Source organism: Camellia sinensis, chromosome 7 (genome assembly GCF_055761805.1).
Source record: "Camellia sinensis isolate YWXY chromosome 7, ASM5576180v1, whole genome shotgun sequence".
Classification (NCBI taxonomy): Eukaryota; Viridiplantae; Streptophyta; class Magnoliopsida; order Ericales; family Theaceae; genus Camellia; species Camellia sinensis.
The window spans coordinates 25832584-25849708 of NC_138967.1; the positions used below are offsets into that span (position 1 = coordinate 25832584).

General features: G+C 36.9%; 2 protein-coding genes across 2 annotated transcripts; both read left to right on the forward strand.

Moving 5' to 3' along the window:
• The first annotated feature begins 10361 nt into the window (after positions 1–10361).
• Positions 10362–10886, forward strand: LOC145795679 (protein FAR1-RELATED SEQUENCE 5-like). The gene has a single exon (XM_082880535.1). It carries the CDS (start codon positions 10362–10364, stop codon positions 10884–10886), a length of 525 nt encoding a protein of 174 aa, XP_082736661.1.
• A 3884-nt stretch (positions 10887–14770) lies between these two features.
• LOC145795680 (uncharacterized) lies at positions 14771–15910 on the forward strand. Its single transcript, XM_082880537.1, has 4 exons — positions 14771–14958; positions 15016–15391; positions 15632–15715; positions 15818–15910. Exons 1-4 carry the CDS (start codon positions 14771–14773, stop codon positions 15908–15910), a joined length of 741 nt encoding a protein of 246 aa, XP_082736663.1.
• Positions 15911–17125: the final 1215 nt, after the last annotated feature.

Here is a 17125-nt window from a genome sequence, read left to right on the forward strand (position 1 = left end):
CAAAGAAGCCAAAGATAGATCATTCTACAAACCAACGAAGATCGGCAAGAATGCCAAGTCCCAGAAGAGATGAAAAGAAGAAATTATTGCTGAAAAACAACTGAGTTCCTATCCACAACACTAGGGGCAAATTCAGCCCCCGTTGGATGGACTCCTGCATCGTTTGCGAACAGCAGCCATTCTCCTAGATTCAGATGACTTCAAGATCTCAAAATCATTTGACATGGACAAAGCTACACTTTTACCCTTGAGAGGCTCGCTGGGCAAAAAACCTAGAAGGGCGACCCAGGCAAAAGTTAGAGCAAGAAAAAGAAGAAAAAAGAAAAAGAAAAAGAAAAAATGCAAAGAATGAAAAAAAAAGAAAAGAAGAAAAATGAAGAAAATGAAAAGAAAAGATTAAAAAAAAAAGAGAAGAAAAGAAATGAAAAGAATTGAAAAGAAAAGAAAAACAAAGCTCGCAAGGTTGAAAACCCAGAAAGGGCGGCCTCGGCAAAAGTTAGAGTGCAAAAGGAGAGGTTAATACCCAAGTGTACCTTACCCGAACTACGTAAGGCTTGATTCCCATGTTGGGGATACGTAGGCAACTTCTTTCTGAAGTCCAACCACAAACACTTCCAAATCAACTATGTCCGTGTATTGGTTTTGATCATCCTTGCCTTTTCTGTATCCGAAAGTTTGGTTGTGTTCATCACTCTGAGGATCGATTACAATGCACTGTGGTGCCATTCAAACAAGGGGCAACTTTCTGTTGCCGTGCAGCGCCATTTAGACAAGGGGCAATTTTCCATTGCTATGGATCCGAGGTTGTGCATCTCAAGAGTAGGTTCTGTGCTCGTTGAGCAATGGCCGTTTGCAAAAATAGTTTTTGGGAATTTTTACTGAGGTTGACTAATTTCTCAAAAATTATTTCATTTTCCAAAACTAGACCATTTCTTGGACCTAAAAAAGGAAAATTTTCAATGCTCACAACCTGACTTGCATGATTTCAAATCAAAAAGTTGAACAAGCATGTTAATCTAACTCTCATTTTGGTCAAAATTGTTTTAGTAGAAAGCCAAAAACAAAAAATGATCAAAATGATGAACTAGGGGTACAGTTGAGTCAGGTGTTCTGTCTTTTCTCCATTGTCAACATACTTGCCAGAAAGGGCACTCTACTTACCGGAAAGGGCACCGTATTCGCCAGAAAAGGGCACGAGTGAAGCTAACAGCAAAAGGGCTGAAAAGCTCTCTCGTCCTCTAAGCAGCGAGGTATCGAGCCAAGTGCGAAGCACGAATTGGGATGGATCAAGATATTCCTCTCCCCCATCTGGACAAATCTGATCACGTCCAAACTCCCCAACAGAGCATCGTCAACCGATGTCAACTACAGATTTGCTACACACCCAGTTGTAGCACATCCCCTCTGTGGGAGAAACTCACTATTGGGAATAAGAATAAGAATCTGGTAGAATACCAGGGACAAGAGCCCACAACTTCCTGCTTATCCATCAACCACCCAGGTGAGGGATAAAAAATGAGAGATTGAAGAATAGAGAGATGTGCGCTGAGAGAAAAAGTGAGAAAAAGGGCTTTTTTAGAAAAACAGAGCCTGAGGGCCGAGTGATGTGAAAATCACAAATGAGAAAGGGTGGGAAACAATACTTGGAGAAACTGGCTCCTCGTGCACCAAGAGGTCTCTTGCCTTTGTAACACAGCTGAGTGTTGTGTTTGTGTGTTTTGTTTGTCTCGATTCTTGTTTTGAGTCGTCTCGAGCGTGTCTCGATGTGTTTAGGTTGTTTACCTTTTGTTTTCCGTTGTTGAGTCTAGCACCCCAATGTAGGTTTCTAGCTTCAAAACATTCACTCTTTATAAAATGTCACTTCGAAGCCACCTTCAAAGTGTCTCGCCTTCTTATAGTCAGTATCAATTACATGTGGTGCAAACCTGGCCAATTTGGTGAATTTGGCTTCATACTCAGCTATAGTCATACTGTCTTGTTTCAGTTCCATAAATTCTGCCACCTTCCTATCCCGGACACACTGCGAGAAGTACTTGTCATATAAAATTTCCAAAAATTTTGCCTAATTAGCATCTTTGTAATTCTCACACATCAACATCCACCATCTTCTTGTTTCGTCCTCTAGCATAAAGGTGGCTAGAAGCACTTTCTGTGTCTCCGAACATGGGAACACTTCAAACAGTTTTTCGATGCCGAGGACCCAAGCTTCAGCTTTCAAAGGATTTAATCCACCATGCAACTGTGGCGGTTTCATTTTCTTGAATTCTTTGGTGAGAGCTATTATCCGATCATCATTCTGATTATCTGGCACGGGTGGTGCCGAAGGTAGAGGTGGCGGATGTGGTTGCTGCCACTGTTGTTGCCACTCCTGTTACTGTCTCAAAGTTTCTGCCATTTCCTATATCAGTCTTTCCATTCTTTCCATTCCGGCAGTAGAAGATTCCTCTATCTCATCACCTCTTGTTCTCACCATCTGATTAAACTTGCATTATACTTTATACAAAAGATACACAAGTATGCACATACTAAAGAGCATACATAATCAAATAATTTGGAATATAAGCAGTTCACAAACTTATAACACATAGTTATTCGCATTTAATAGTTAAGCGTATTCTTGATGCTTTCAGATTCATACTTATCACATGAATGCATCCTAGATCTCTTCTAGATGCTTATTGCTCTTTTGGACAAGTGTGTGAGTTATTAACTCGTGCTCTGATACCACTCTGTCATGACCCGAACCCGCCCCCGTGGGTTAAGGACATAACCGGCCAGTAATCATGAGATTACCTACGGCCTCAAACCAAAACAAATGTATTTTAGCAGAGTTAATGGGGGCCAAACGGAAGCAGTTCAAAACTTTGTCCATAGAGCTGTGCTTACATGGCACATCCAAACAACCAAACATATATACATTAATAACTCATAACAGAAATACAGCAGCATAAGTTCTGTATAAATAGGATCATCCAAAAACTAAGTCAACCCATGAAAACTATATACAGACATATGCAAAGTCCTCACCAACATGACAAAAATAACATAGCATAGCAGAAAGGCGAAGACAAGTCTCGTGCGTGAGACACTAGGGCTGACTCTCCAAAACTCGGTTGTTCCACGTAGACTTCACTGGGACTGGGTCTGGACCTCTCTTGGCTCACCTACAAACACATGAATGAGCGTGAGCGATAGCCCAGTGAATTATATCAAATAAGAAGATACAAGGGATATGTAGAACAACATACTCCGAACGGCCTTGGGCCCAATTCACATTTTTATCTAACATTTATATACACAATTTAAGTCAAGTGACTATGGTTTCGAACATACTGGCCTTTGGCCCATTTATCTTTCATTCCTGTTAAAATAGCCTCTGGCCCACTCATTTATGTCAAAATGGCCTCTGGCCCATCCATTCATGTCAACACGGCCTTTGGCTCATCCATTCATGTCAAAACGGCCTTTGGCCCATCCATTCATGTCAAAACGGCCTTTGGCCCATCCATTCTTTCTTATCCAAACGGCCTCTGGCCCATTCATTCTTATCAGACATTTGTCCACAATTCAAACTAGCAAATCATAAGGCATAAGGCTTATAAGAAAATAAGCAATTAGACAAATGACAAGCTTCCAAATATCGATATTACTCACAGTGATCGGTTGGTTGGTTTGCCTTGGAGCTCGACCCTACACATTCCATGAACACAAAAGGGTCACAAACAATTCGATCCGTTCTAAATTCACATTTTCCTCTTTAGGCTTCATTCCTATCTCTTTAACTCAATTACAATGTTCAATGCACCCCTAATAGTGCTTACAAGTGAATGAGAACAGAAAATGAAACGCAGAATGTCTTTTCAAAATTTTCAGAAAACAGGGTCCCCGCTCGAGCGGACCCCATTGGTCTGCAAAAGTGCTGGTTACAACAAATTCACGCTTGAGCGTGAACTCGGGCACTTGAGCGGAAGGTCTGTCTACATAGCTCCCCGTTCGAGCGTGGACTTCCTCGCTCCAGCGGACCCATGCCTGTAAAAAAATACTGGGAGCATGAATTCCCCGCTCGAGCGTCGGTTCCCCCGCTCGAGCGGACATCATAAATTCTTGGATTTTCCAGAATGGTTTCTTGAGTTCAATTTCGACATTTCAACCACATTTCTTGCATATTATGGCTCCAATTTCACACATACATATACCGACATGATACCAACACCAAATCATAACACAATGAAGCTCCATTTCTTGAATTACTTACATGCATGCCTCAAATTAACCCAAACTCATCACCAACACATCAAATTCAATCATGGAAAGCTCATACCTCCATGATCTACTCTTGCATGTGAGAAATATTTATTCATATCAACTTAATTGGTGAAGAGATGATCAAATACATGGATTTAAACCAAGAATTCAACATGGATCATTCGCATTGTGCTCAAACATGGAAATTTATAGCAATTCCCTACATGCATGTGTTCTATGATTTCAATTTCAACAAAACCAACTCAATTTCATCATAATCAATCTAACTCATGTTCTATACCATTAATCAAACTTGAATTTACAATTACAAACAAAAATCCATGAGTCAAGGGTTGATTGCTCACCTAGGAGCCTTAATCTTCCCAATTTCTAGTTGAATCTTGAGTTTAACTTCCTAATCTCACAAACCTTGAGCCAAAACATGCAATCCTTCCTCTTTCCCTTCTCTAGCCGACCCTTTCTTCCCTCTCTTAGAGTTGATATCAGCCAAATGATTTTCAAGAGAAGGAATGAATATAATAAGGCCTTTATAAAGCCCCACTAAGTCACATTATTTAATATCAAATAATGGGCCACTTAATTAGTCGTTTTGAATCTAATTATTTTGATCCCAATCAATTTCCAATTAAATTTCACCGTAGGCTCTAAAAATTATGTTAATCACAATGGTGTAATCAATTTCGGGTTCTGTGGCCGATAAGGCCTTCAATTTAATTTCCAAAGCAGATAATCAAACAGATATTCCTACGGTGAACAAATAGAAATTCAAAACCACATATTTCCACATAATGGCACACAAAATCATATTAAACACATAATCATACTCATATTAAGGACCAATTAACATATTACGGAACAGGGATATCACAATATAAGTCTAGCTTATGCAAAACCGTTATACATGTTGACAAATCATTCAAATAATATTTGTTTTTCTATTAAGTTTATTGTTTGAATATAGTTTCAGAAGCTAGGTACAAAATTTTCCTTGTCTTCATTTGCTTTCCTAGGTACTCAATTAGATCTTTGTTCATGTAGAATATATTTTGCACTATATGAAACAGAAAGGGAGAGAATACTCTTTATACTTACCCAAGCAGTGAAAATTTGTCCGTTGGTCTGCCTTGATCTGGGTTTTGCTGGTCTGAGATTGAAATCAACTATACATGGATCACAATTGTAAAGGTAAGCTTCGTTAGCATTTCTGCTTCTTTAAAGCAATTCATGTATTATGTTTATATTTGTTTTCTTCCCTCTTATTTTGGTTTAAACTAAAAAGACGTTACAATGTACTTTGCAAATGAAAAACATTACATTTGATAATGAGTAGGAAGAGAAGGCAGGGGTGTCTTGCCTGATCGTGTAGCTTGAACCTTGGTATGTCATTGAAATGCTGTAAGTAGAAGCCATAGTAAGAGAAGATGGATTGGAGTATGTGCTCTCCTCATCTGGGGCTTGAGTTTGAGCTTTGGTTTCAATGTCAAAATGGGATATAGATATTGAGTCTTTGGTCATAGTGGTTCAAAAAAGAGAAATTGGAACATGTATATGTTAGGTAATGATGACTAAACTTGAAAAAACATGGAATGTTTGTTAATGGTGCTTGGGATACTACTTCAATGAAAATTTTGGAAGTTAGTTGAGTTTGGCACTTGCTTGTGCCAAAATGGAATGTCATCATTGGAGTGGTATAGTAAAAAAAAGGCTTATTTTATTATTTATTTATTTATTTTTGCACTACAGCAAGCCAAAAAATGATTTTTGCCTTGCGCCATTGGAGATGCTCTAATGGCAAAGTGATAAATTTGAGATGCCATGGATGCTCTGCTTTTCTATTAAAACTAACTATTGTTTTATTTTTATTTTTATTTATTTGTTCTGTTCTTTTTCCAGCAATTTTAGAATCTGATTCATAAAATTGAATTCCCAATCCAAGTAAAAGAAATTTGATTATTATTTTTAGATAACTATGAATGGCAATGTATTAGCTATAACAACCACAACCAGCTGAGTCCTATTTAATGAATTAGGAATCATTTAGAAACACAAATATCATGAATACATATATAAGCAATCATGAATGCAAGGGTGTCATCTATGGTTTACTTTTCATTTGGATTGTATTTCTAAATATGATCTTACAATATAACTTGATTTTGATGTATTGGTTATCTCTAGCTATTATGCTCCCAAAAAGACTGATATGGGAATTGGGGACCATCTTTTGGTTTGTATTCTTTTTTCTCTAGATAAGTACACTAAAGTTTGATCAATTTAATAGTTTGTCATGACTCAAGCTGGTTCTCATTGAGATACTCAACATAATATTGACTTGACCTAAAATCTTGTTTTCTATGTCATTGTCGATAATAGTTCTTATGGAGCTTAACTTTAACAAAAACCATATTTATGCAATTTTATGGAGGTTGTTGAATAAAAATGGCACGAACAACACACAGCTTTGTTGTGACCTAAGTTGGCTTTTGCGCAAATGCATTTGTTTAGGCTATCAATTTTGTGTATTTTCTGTTTTAGGAAAGTTTTCAGTTATCAATTACAGATTTCCTGATTTATATGCTACTGTTTGTTATGGTAAGTTTTTACTCCTTTTTGGTATCTAAATTTGACCTGAACTCAAATTTGCTATCTTTGGCAATTGCATATTTTTCTTTATTAATTTCATGTTTTACAAGGAATTAAATTTGATTACATAACTTCCTAGTGGTGCAAGTCATCCTGTACAGTAGATAGACCTACCATGCTACACCTTCTTGGTGCTTTTAGCAGATTGCCTTCCCTATGAAAGCAAAAACTACAATGTTGGATTGGATTTATAAAAATAATTTTCTAGAAGCTTGAAGACTTCATAAAACAACATATGTGAATATTTTTGTTTTATTTACTTGTTATTATCATTATTTTTTTATATAGCATTGGTATCTATCTCTGTGATCCATGGTTCAAGAAATTGGCCAGTACATACCAGTTTGTGGGCCCTCCAGTTGATCATGGCTTCGAATTTAAAGATTGTAATATTGGGCCTGATCCTCCTGCTTGTGATATTCCTTGAAACTGGTTGTTATGTTTTTTTTTACAGAGCGTAGGAATGAGTTTAACCATACTGGACGATGCATTTTGTTTTCTCTGCTTTTTGAGAACATGGATTCTATAACATGAGTAACTTTTAAACAAAATCTATTGTATTTCACTTATAGTTTGTTCCATTCTTTTGATTGTATAGAATTTGATTTTAGCCTCAGCTAGTAGGGATAAAAACATAGAGGGATGCCAAATTCTTGTAACATGGGTGCTTTTTTATTTTATTTTAAATGATCATTTTGATTCATTGATCTTAACTTGTGTTTTTTTTTTTTTGGTACTAATAGGTTATCGAGCAAGTTGAAGTTGAGTATGTACCAGAAAAGGCTGAATTTGATGGTCATTTGGATGAGGAGTTTAGGAAGGTCCTTGAGAAATTCAATTTTAAGGAAATTGTGGGGTTTGAGGTAATTGGAATTTTGCCCAAATATTAAGTATCTTTTGTTCGCTATATATTTTTTTCCTATAAGTTTTTCTTATTTCTTTCATTGTATTCATTCAGGAGAACGATAAAAAGGATAAGACTGCCGCAGATTCTGCCTCAAAGAAGGGTGACTCAGATTCTGAAGAGGAAGAGTAGGATACCCATCAAAAAGAGAAAGGTGTCTCTAATAAAAAGAGAAAGGTTTGATTTTCAGTATCCTGTTTTTTGATTGTTGCCATTATTATTATATCTACCTTGAACATATGGGCTAAATTTTTTGCACATGTGATAATTGCTAATATGTTAGTTTGGATCAACTACCAAGCAAGCTGATATTTTTTGCACTTGTTGGAATAATTGTCAGTCTTTGTTCCATACCATTACAAAACTAAAATCTAACACATGGGGTAGTATAGGGTTTACAATGATCTTTGTACAATTTTAGTGGGCTAGTTAAAGGAGATACATAAATCTCAAATACAATATGCTTTTAGGTAACCCAGTAAATGAATAAGGACAATGTGGTATCTTAGGCAGGTGCACCAACATACCCAAATAGTGGGCTATCAAATTCTGCAATACTTTGTAAGACTAAATTCCAAAAGAACATAAACTGATGCAATGACTTTTTAATTAAGGTTCCACTCGGTGATCCACAACAAACATTTTATCATATTGTTTAAGTTAACGAAAATGAATTACTTACCCAAAAAAATTGAAAAATTATTAATGAAAAGACACTGTTTAGTGTTGGCCCCAAGTCTTCAGAATTAGGAGGGGAACCTGATCTCTGGTTTCTATTAAGTATTAATTAGCTAGATGTAACTGCCTCTAAACAATGTGATAAAAAATACAAACACCGGCCATTTGAATTCCGCTTCAATTTTCCCCTTCAGTATGGTTAGACACTCTGGTATGCCAATATGTATAGTTTATATTTGCTAGTTGAGAAGTCCATTGCATATTATTATGAACTGTTGTTTTATTTAATTATTTTTGACTTGTTCTTCTTTGAATTACATTTAAGCCCGTTCAAAAAACTAAACAATGAAATACCAAAGTGGTAATGCTATAGACATAAGAATGCTGTTGTTTTATTTATAATTTGATAATGATAGTCATTTAATTTGTTAATGTGACCTTAACTTTTCATGGACATTTTTCATTATTTGTCCAATTTTACCTGACATTATTTCTTTTTTTCTTTGGTACAGATGGATGAACTCGTGCACAAAGCTAAATTGTACATAACAAAATGGCACTTTTTGTATTTTTGGAAGGATTATATATTTTTGTATAGATGTATATGGAAAATATTAGGGTAGACTAGTAGTTATATTTTTGGATATACTAGTAGTTATATTTTTGGATGGGTGTGTATGGAAAATATTTGGTAGACTACTAGTTATATTTTTGGGTTGATGCACATGGATGAAAATTTAAAACATAATAATAAGTACTTGTTATGTTTTAAATTTCAAAGTTGCTACAGACCTCGAATAACATTAATGCGAATGGCGCGAATGAAGTCGTTTGTCCATTCATCACGCACAGCAATACCTGTGTGGATTTCACGCTCCTAAAAAACAATATTATGACTTAGAAACAAACAATATTACGTCCTAGAAACTCTCCTTCTCGGGAGATAGAAAGACCACGACCTAGGTGGTGACGATAATGACGACCTAGAAGACCACCGGTGACCATTGACAACCGTCTACCACTCTCCAATTCCTCCGATTTGACTGAAAATTTTGGCTTCACCCACCAACAACGAATTGATTCGTGGGTCACTGGTATTGCTTCAAACATTGACATTTGCTTTACATTGGTTGAAATCTGGTTGGTCTATGGTTTTGCTCATATTTTCTTTACATTGGTTGTAATCTTCTTGGTACATAACATGATTTTGCTGTTTTTTGTATTGATGCATTGTATGTGTTTGTTGAAAGTCCACATAGAAAGAGATTGAACATTCATTGAACAAAATCTATTATCCATTATGAATTTTGTTTTTTGTTTACATATGTATCCATTATGAATTTCTGTTGTTCTGGACTAGGCTTGTAGTTCATTTCTGTTGTTTCTTTAAATCATGAATCATTATGAAAAAAGTTCATGATTCATGATTCATGATTCATTATTCATGATCCAGTTCTTGGTACATGAAATGAACCTAGGTCTTCAAAAAAATGTTATGAAAATAGACTTGTTCAAATAACAAAATCTGTTATCCATTTTGTAGAAAATGAAGCTGTTTGAACTGTCTTTGTAGATAGCTCCCAGCTTACTTATTTTCTTCTTGTTTTTTGGTGGAATGTGATATGCCTATAACTTGAATTTTGTATGTGATAATTTTTTAATGTCATAAAGTATATTGGTCACAGCTTGTTTTTTTCTCGATAGCTCCAAACTTGCTTTTTCTCGATATTGTCCTTTATCTTGATTGTCACATGTTTCACAAAATTCTCCATAATGTCCCATCAAAATTTTGTTTCACATGTTTTTGATCAGTTCCTGTTTCAAATGTTTTAAATTGTCAACCTAGAAGCTTCATTTTAGCAACAAAAGGATGGAAGGTTCAAACAATCCTAGTCAGGAAGTTGAAGAACCCGAGAGTGGTGAAGTTGAAGAACCAAGGCAGGGGATGTGTTTTACTTCAAAGCAAGAAGTGTATGCATTTTATGCAAAATATGCGAAGCACTTTGGATTTGCTATAGCTTATGGAACACAAAATTGTGGTAATGATGGGGAACTAAAATACTTTGGAATTGAATGTACTCGGGTGAGGACGAGAAGGAAAAGATCGGAAGTGAACCCGCTAGAACCATCTTTATCATCTAGAAATGATTGTAAAGCAAAAGTAAGAGGGAGTCTACAAAAGGATGGAACATTTAAGTTGACAACCGTTGTGCTGGAGTGTACTCACGACTTGGTTGCTAGTGACTCACGACATTTTGCAATGAATAAGGGAATTCTAATTCCTGTGAAAAGAAGATTAGAAATAAACGATGAGGCAGGGATAGGAGTGGCTAGGAATTTTCATTCTATGGTTGTTAAAGTGGGGGGATTTGAGGCATTAACATTTGACGAATGAGATGCAAGGAATCACATTGAGAAGGCTAGAAGATTGAGGCTTGGAGTAGGAGATGCCGAATCAGTTGCGTTTATTTTCATAGGATGCAACAACAAAATTCAAACTTCTACTCTAAAATGGACTTCGATGGAGAAGGACACTTGCGGAACTTATTTTGGGCAAATGCAAGGAGTAGAGCAGCTTATAAAGCATTTGGAGATGTTGTCACATTTGACACAACCTATCTGACAAACAAATATGACATGCCGTTTGCTCTGTTTGTAGGAGTTAATCACCATGGGCAGTCCATTTTGTTTGGTTGTGGGCTGTTATGTAATGAGAACACTGAGACATTTGTTGTCACGACCCTAAACCTGCCCCTAAAAGTTGGGTCCATGACCGGCCTGTACATAGGCCTCAAAACAGAATTTTAGAATAATATTTATTCACATACGGGACCTTAAGCGGAAGCAATATCAATAAAAGACAACATTCATTGAGCTTGTGCATACATGATAGTTTAATTGGATTTAGGCATTTAAATACATTTCCAAATATACATATACAATCATAGAATTTATATAGATCTCACACACACTTACATAAGACTTATTAATTTGTATGACTCTCAACAATAAACTAAGGCCTCCACGTGGAGACATACCCCAGGTGACTTGGCAGATAGGCGAACCTTGGTACAACTCTAATGTCAATCCCCGATGGCTCACCTATAGAAATATACATAAAACACAGTGAGCAAAGCTCAGTGAATAATAGCACTCAAACAATTTAATGATTAAACTTGAATTGTAATATTTATAACGTATATAAGTGCAGAGTTCATATAATTACTCTTATCTTGTAAACATTTTCAGAACGACCTTGGGCCCATCCTTTAAACAGAGTGGCTTTAAGCCCTTAAACAGAGTGGCATTAAGCCCTTAAATAGAACGGCACGAAGCCCTTGTACAGAACGACAATAAGCCCTTATACAGAACAGCCTTATGCCCAGACATGCATGTATGAATTCAAGAGGTGTCTCGTATGGATTCTAGAGGTGACTCGCATTGCAACACTTAGTTCCGTACAATACTTTGTTTCATACCAGAAATCAATAGATCTAACAGATCATACAGTACGGCCTCTGGCCTAACAGATCATGCAGAATGGCCTCTGGCCCAGATTGGCTTTAAGCCCTTGTCATATATGTATGGATTCAAGAGGTGTCTCGCACGGATTCTAAAGGTGGCTCACATTGCAGCACTTAGTTCCGTACAGCACTTTGTTCCATACCAGAAATCATTAGGTCTTAAAGACCTAACCATCCATATCATGTCATAGCATAGCATAACCAGAACAGTAACAGAAATAATCTCAGTTTCCTCAGCATACCATTATACAATAGTGCACATAAGTTTCCCATGGCTTGGTTACAGATTAATACAGGTGTCTTGCGTATAACTGAATAATAATAATAACTATTAACAGAGGGCACATATATCATTACCATAAGCTTAATAAGGACAGAATAATTCATATTCTAACGTCGGTCACATAATGATGTTAAACATTTGCATTCATGTCATAGGTTCTTAACAACCTCGGGTCCATATGTAACATAACAGAATAATCTCAGTTTCATACAGATACCTTGGTTTAAAGATGAACATAGTTCCATTTATTCGTTATTGACAGAACAGAATGATTTTAAAGTCATACCGATGTATGCCAATCTTTCAACGTTTACATAGGTTCACATTGACTTCCACTCGTCATAAATGTTCGTGTAACACTTACGAGGAATAGAGCGTTAGCGACAATAATTATCAATGGTAAATAAAATGTACATTTCCGTACTATTACTCACAGTGGTAGGTCTTTGATAGCGGTGGAACGATGTCCTCGTCTTGACCTACAAACACAATGCACATAATAGATTATGAGAATAAAACCAATCTCTTTTGATTCCTTACTCAATAGCTATGGTGGTTCTAGACTCATTAGTCCTCCATAGGTTATAATCCATGCCTCATAAGATAGGAGGAATCGATAGGAGAAAGGTTCAGACGAAGAAACGGTACAAACCCAGTAAACAGAAAGTGAATAGTCGTCACTAATTTGGGCATAAATATTTCTATACTTAGAATTTGGAGTGAGACCACCACCATTGGAAACTATACTTCCGGGGCTTGATTTTAGGCTCAGGAATCACTCAAAACAGAGTCCGGATGCAAAAGATATGCTTGTTCAAAGTTACCCCGTATATGCTGAAACAGGGATGGCCGCTCGTGCGCGGCCTAATTCCGCTCGAGCGGCCCAATTCCGCTCGAGCGGAAGAACCTGGCCGCTCGAGTGCCCAAAAGCAGAATCAAAACCTCTTTTTTTTCTTCATGTCCGCTCGTGCGGTGCCCGTGTCCGCTTGTGCGGTCTGGGCAAAAAACACTAGTCTGAAAATGATTTCAAGTCTAATTACTCAAAAACATGTATAATTCCTTCCAAAACATAATCAACTAGCATCATCAAATAGAATCTCATCTTTTCCTATATATCCAACCTTCCATTATATATGCCCAAATCATGTAAATATAACTTAGATTTAAGGAAAACATGGTTTAATTCCTTGAATTCAACCCAATCCGTTCATAATTCAACACACTTGTTTATTTACATATCCAACTTCCAAATTACTTTTTGATTTGATGTAGTAGGTAAATCATCTATAAAGATGATAGTTAGAGCTACATACCTCATCTTAAATCTTTGTTTTTCCCCTTGATTCCTTCAATTTTCCAAGTTTCCATGGATGGTGAGCTCTCTTTCTCTCTTGGAGAGCTTCTCCTCTCCTTTGCCCTCTCTTCCTCTTGGTTCTCTCTCTCCCTCAGATATTTGTTTGACTTCAAAAATGATAAGCCCCCCCACTCACATGGCCTATTCACATATATATATACACACATACATAAGTTCATCATAATAGGGGGGACCAAACGTGCCCTTACGAATCGCACAAAATCAAATTCCAATTAAACTTCCCAGATGGCTCTAAAAATTATGCTGATCACAAATATGTCCTCTGTTCCGGTTTCTGAAGCCTCTAAGGCCCTCAATTTACAATACCAAATTAACCACCCAAACGTGCATTAACGAATCAAACAAATTAGATTTCCAATTAATTTTCCCAAATAATTCTAAAAATTCCCATTAACATACCAAAGTACTAAATTTTGATTTCTAAACCTGTAAAGGTCGGTAAAGCCGTGACCCAACAGATAATTCCTTAATTGAACAGATATCATTAAATTAAAATGCATTAACCCACAAGGATAGAAAAGTAATTTCGGATACGGATTTTGGGGTCGTTACATTTGTATGGCTATTCAGAGCTTGGTTAAGTTGCATGTCAGACACTCCTCTGAATGCTATAATAACCGACCAGTGCAAAGCTATGCAAAATGCCATACAAATTGTCTTTCCACAGGCTCGACATCGTTGGTGTTTATGGCATAAAATGAAGAAAATTCCGAAAAAAATTGAGAGCCTATTCGCAATATGAATCCATAAAGTTTGCTTTGCAAAAGGCAGTTTATGAGTCTTTCACAAAAAATGAATTTGATGAAGAATGGCAAGCAATGATTGCAAAGTTCAGTCTACATGATAACGATTGGTTGGGGGTATTATATGATGAGCGACATAGGTAGATTCCTGCCTATGTGAAAGACATTTTTTGGGCTGGTATGTCAACCACACAATGAAGTGAGGGTATGAATGCATTTTTTGATAGATATGTCAACTCGAAGACTACTTTAAAGCAATTTGTTGAGCAGTATGACAATACCTTGAGAAGTAAGGTGGAGAAAGAGGCTAAAGCAGATTTTAAATCTTGAAACAAATTGTATGATTGCCTAACGATGTATGCTTTTGAGAAGCAATTTCGTGCAGCCTACACAAAAGCAAAATTTAAAGAGGTTCAAGCAGAAATGAAACGATTATTGTATTGTCGTGCGACTCTTGTGGAAGAGAAAGGATCAATTTGTATGTATCATGTGAAAGAGGCTATTCTAGTTTGTGAGCAAATGAAGAAAGTGGAATTTGTTGTGTACTGTAATTCCATTGAATGTGACATCTAATGTATGTGTCGGTGGTTTGAATTTAGGGGCATTATGTGTGCCCATTCACTTAGTGTGTTCCTTGAGAGGTCCACATATGAGGTTCTAGATAAATACATTGTACCGAGATGGAGAAAAGATTTGGAAAGAGGGTATACGTGCATTCCTACCACATACACTACATATAGGGCTGTTCTGAATGCAAAGGTGCATGATAACTACCACAAGACAGTGGATGAAATTATAGAAATTGCTTCCAACGATGATGTTAAGCACAAAGTCATTCAACTTGGGTTGATAGAAATCAAGGATAGAGTGAGACAGGTTGAGGCGGGTTGTGCAAGTAATGTGCCACCTTCTACTAGTGGTGTCCCACCTTCTACTAGTACTGTCCAACCTTCTAATACTTCCCCCAAAACTCAGGTCGGTCGCAGTTCTACAAATGCAAGCATGACTCGCAAGGTGCTTAGTCCTATGGTTGCTCGCCGATGAGGCCGTCCATGTACCAAACGGAAGGTTAGCAAAGTGGATGAAATAGTAAATCGGTTGAAGGGAAAGAATAAAAAGGCATCAAAAGTACAGGTAATTTTTTTTTATTTTGTTTGATATGTAAATCTCATAATTTTGTTTACTTCAATCACCCACCAATGTGTGTTCCTATAGGCTCGTAAGTTGAATTTTGCTTCTATGGATGGAATGCAAGCGAGTCCGTGTATTGATGGCACACAGGAGAGTATGTATGTACCGGTATGTTTTAAAGATATGACATGAAATTTTGTTTGCTTATTTTCATTTCCAGATATGTTTGTCACAAAATTTGTTCATATTATTTACTTTGTCATTGAATAGGCACAAGGTAGCCCAATGCAAATGGTGGATAATATTGGAAGCGGATCTCTTAGTCATTCAGGAATAGTGACCAATATAAGCAGTCAAAGTTGAGCAATTGCTTCAAAATTTGTTGAGTTGAATATGGATGTGGATCCAAATGCCCCTTTCTATTTCTAGTTTTTTAGTAGTAATTGTAAGACTTTGTTTTGTAAACTTTCGATTCTGTCAACTTTATTGATGTCACCCTTAGTTTTTTTGTAAACTTTGTTTTGTAAGAATTTTGCTTTTATTTCTATTTTGTCCAGTTCTGTTAGTAGTAATGGTTTGTTTTGTGTTCTTTCGGTTCTGTTGATGCTCACAGATAGTGCTGGTTGCTGCTCTTCTACCTAGTTGACCATCTGCTGCACTGCTATACTTTGATCCTGAAGTGCTGGTTGCTGCTCTTCTACCCTGTTGACCATCTGCTGCACTGCTATACTTTGATCTTGAAGTGCTTGTTGCTGCTATTCTGTGTTGCTGTGCTGCTGATGTGTTGCAGTGTTGTTTAGGTGTGTTGCCTAGGTTGCTGCTGCTGAGCTACTGTGTTGTGTTGTTGAGTTGATGAAATAGAGCTGCTGCTGTGCTGTTGTGTTGTGTGGCCGAGTTGGTGCTGCTGAGCCACTGCTATGCTGCTGTGTTGTGTTACTGAGTTGGTGCTGCTGTGTTGTGTTGCTCAGTTGCTACTGATGTGCTGCTGTGTTGTTTAGGTTCCCTATTTTTGTTATAGATATGGATGTTGAATAGGTATTGGTTGGATGTTTGAACAGATACAGATTCTAGATGTTGAACAGTTTTATCTATTTTTGTTATAGATATGGATGTTGAAACATTTTATTCTGATTATGAACCCAGGCATGCTTCTCACTCCAATAAGATGATATGTGCCATCTCTTTATCTTTGTATCTGTTCTATGTCCTATTTTGATTTTTGGTTTATATGAGTGTCATGACCCAAACCCGCCCCTATGGGTTTAGTATCGTAACCGGCCAGTAATTCATGATTACCAAAGGCCTGCTTAACAGTAAAGACAATAATACAGAGTACAGGGGCTGGCGGAAGCCAAAACAGTAAATAAAGATGTCCAATGAGCTGTGACATTCTGTATGCAAAAAGACTTTTCTAAACAAGCCACATGCGGAACCAAAACATATATACATTATATACACAAACATCCAGGTTAGGGACCAAATCCCTTCACCATAAATGTACAGTCTAGTCTTATTTAGTCAGTACAAAACAGAGACAAAAAGGGCGAGTCTAAAACACCCCAAAGGCAGCCTTGGCTT

Coding starts and splice junctions, on each gene's coding strand:
- LOC145795680 (XM_082880537.1), top strand. CDS start 14,771: ATGTATGCTTTTGAGAAGCAATTTCGTGCAGCCTACACAAAAGCAAAA. Junction 14,959..15,015: donor AAGAAAGTGGAATTTGTTGT/GTACTGTAATTC, acceptor GTTTGAATTTAG/GGGCATTATGTGTGCCCATT. Junction 15,716..15,817: donor AGGAGAGTATGTATGTACCG/GTATGTTTTAAA, acceptor GTCATTGAATAG/GCACAAGGTAGCCCAATGCA.
- LOC145795679 (XM_082880535.1), top strand. CDS start 10,362: ATGGAAGGTTCAAACAATCCTAGTCAGGAAGTTGAAGAACCCGAGAGT.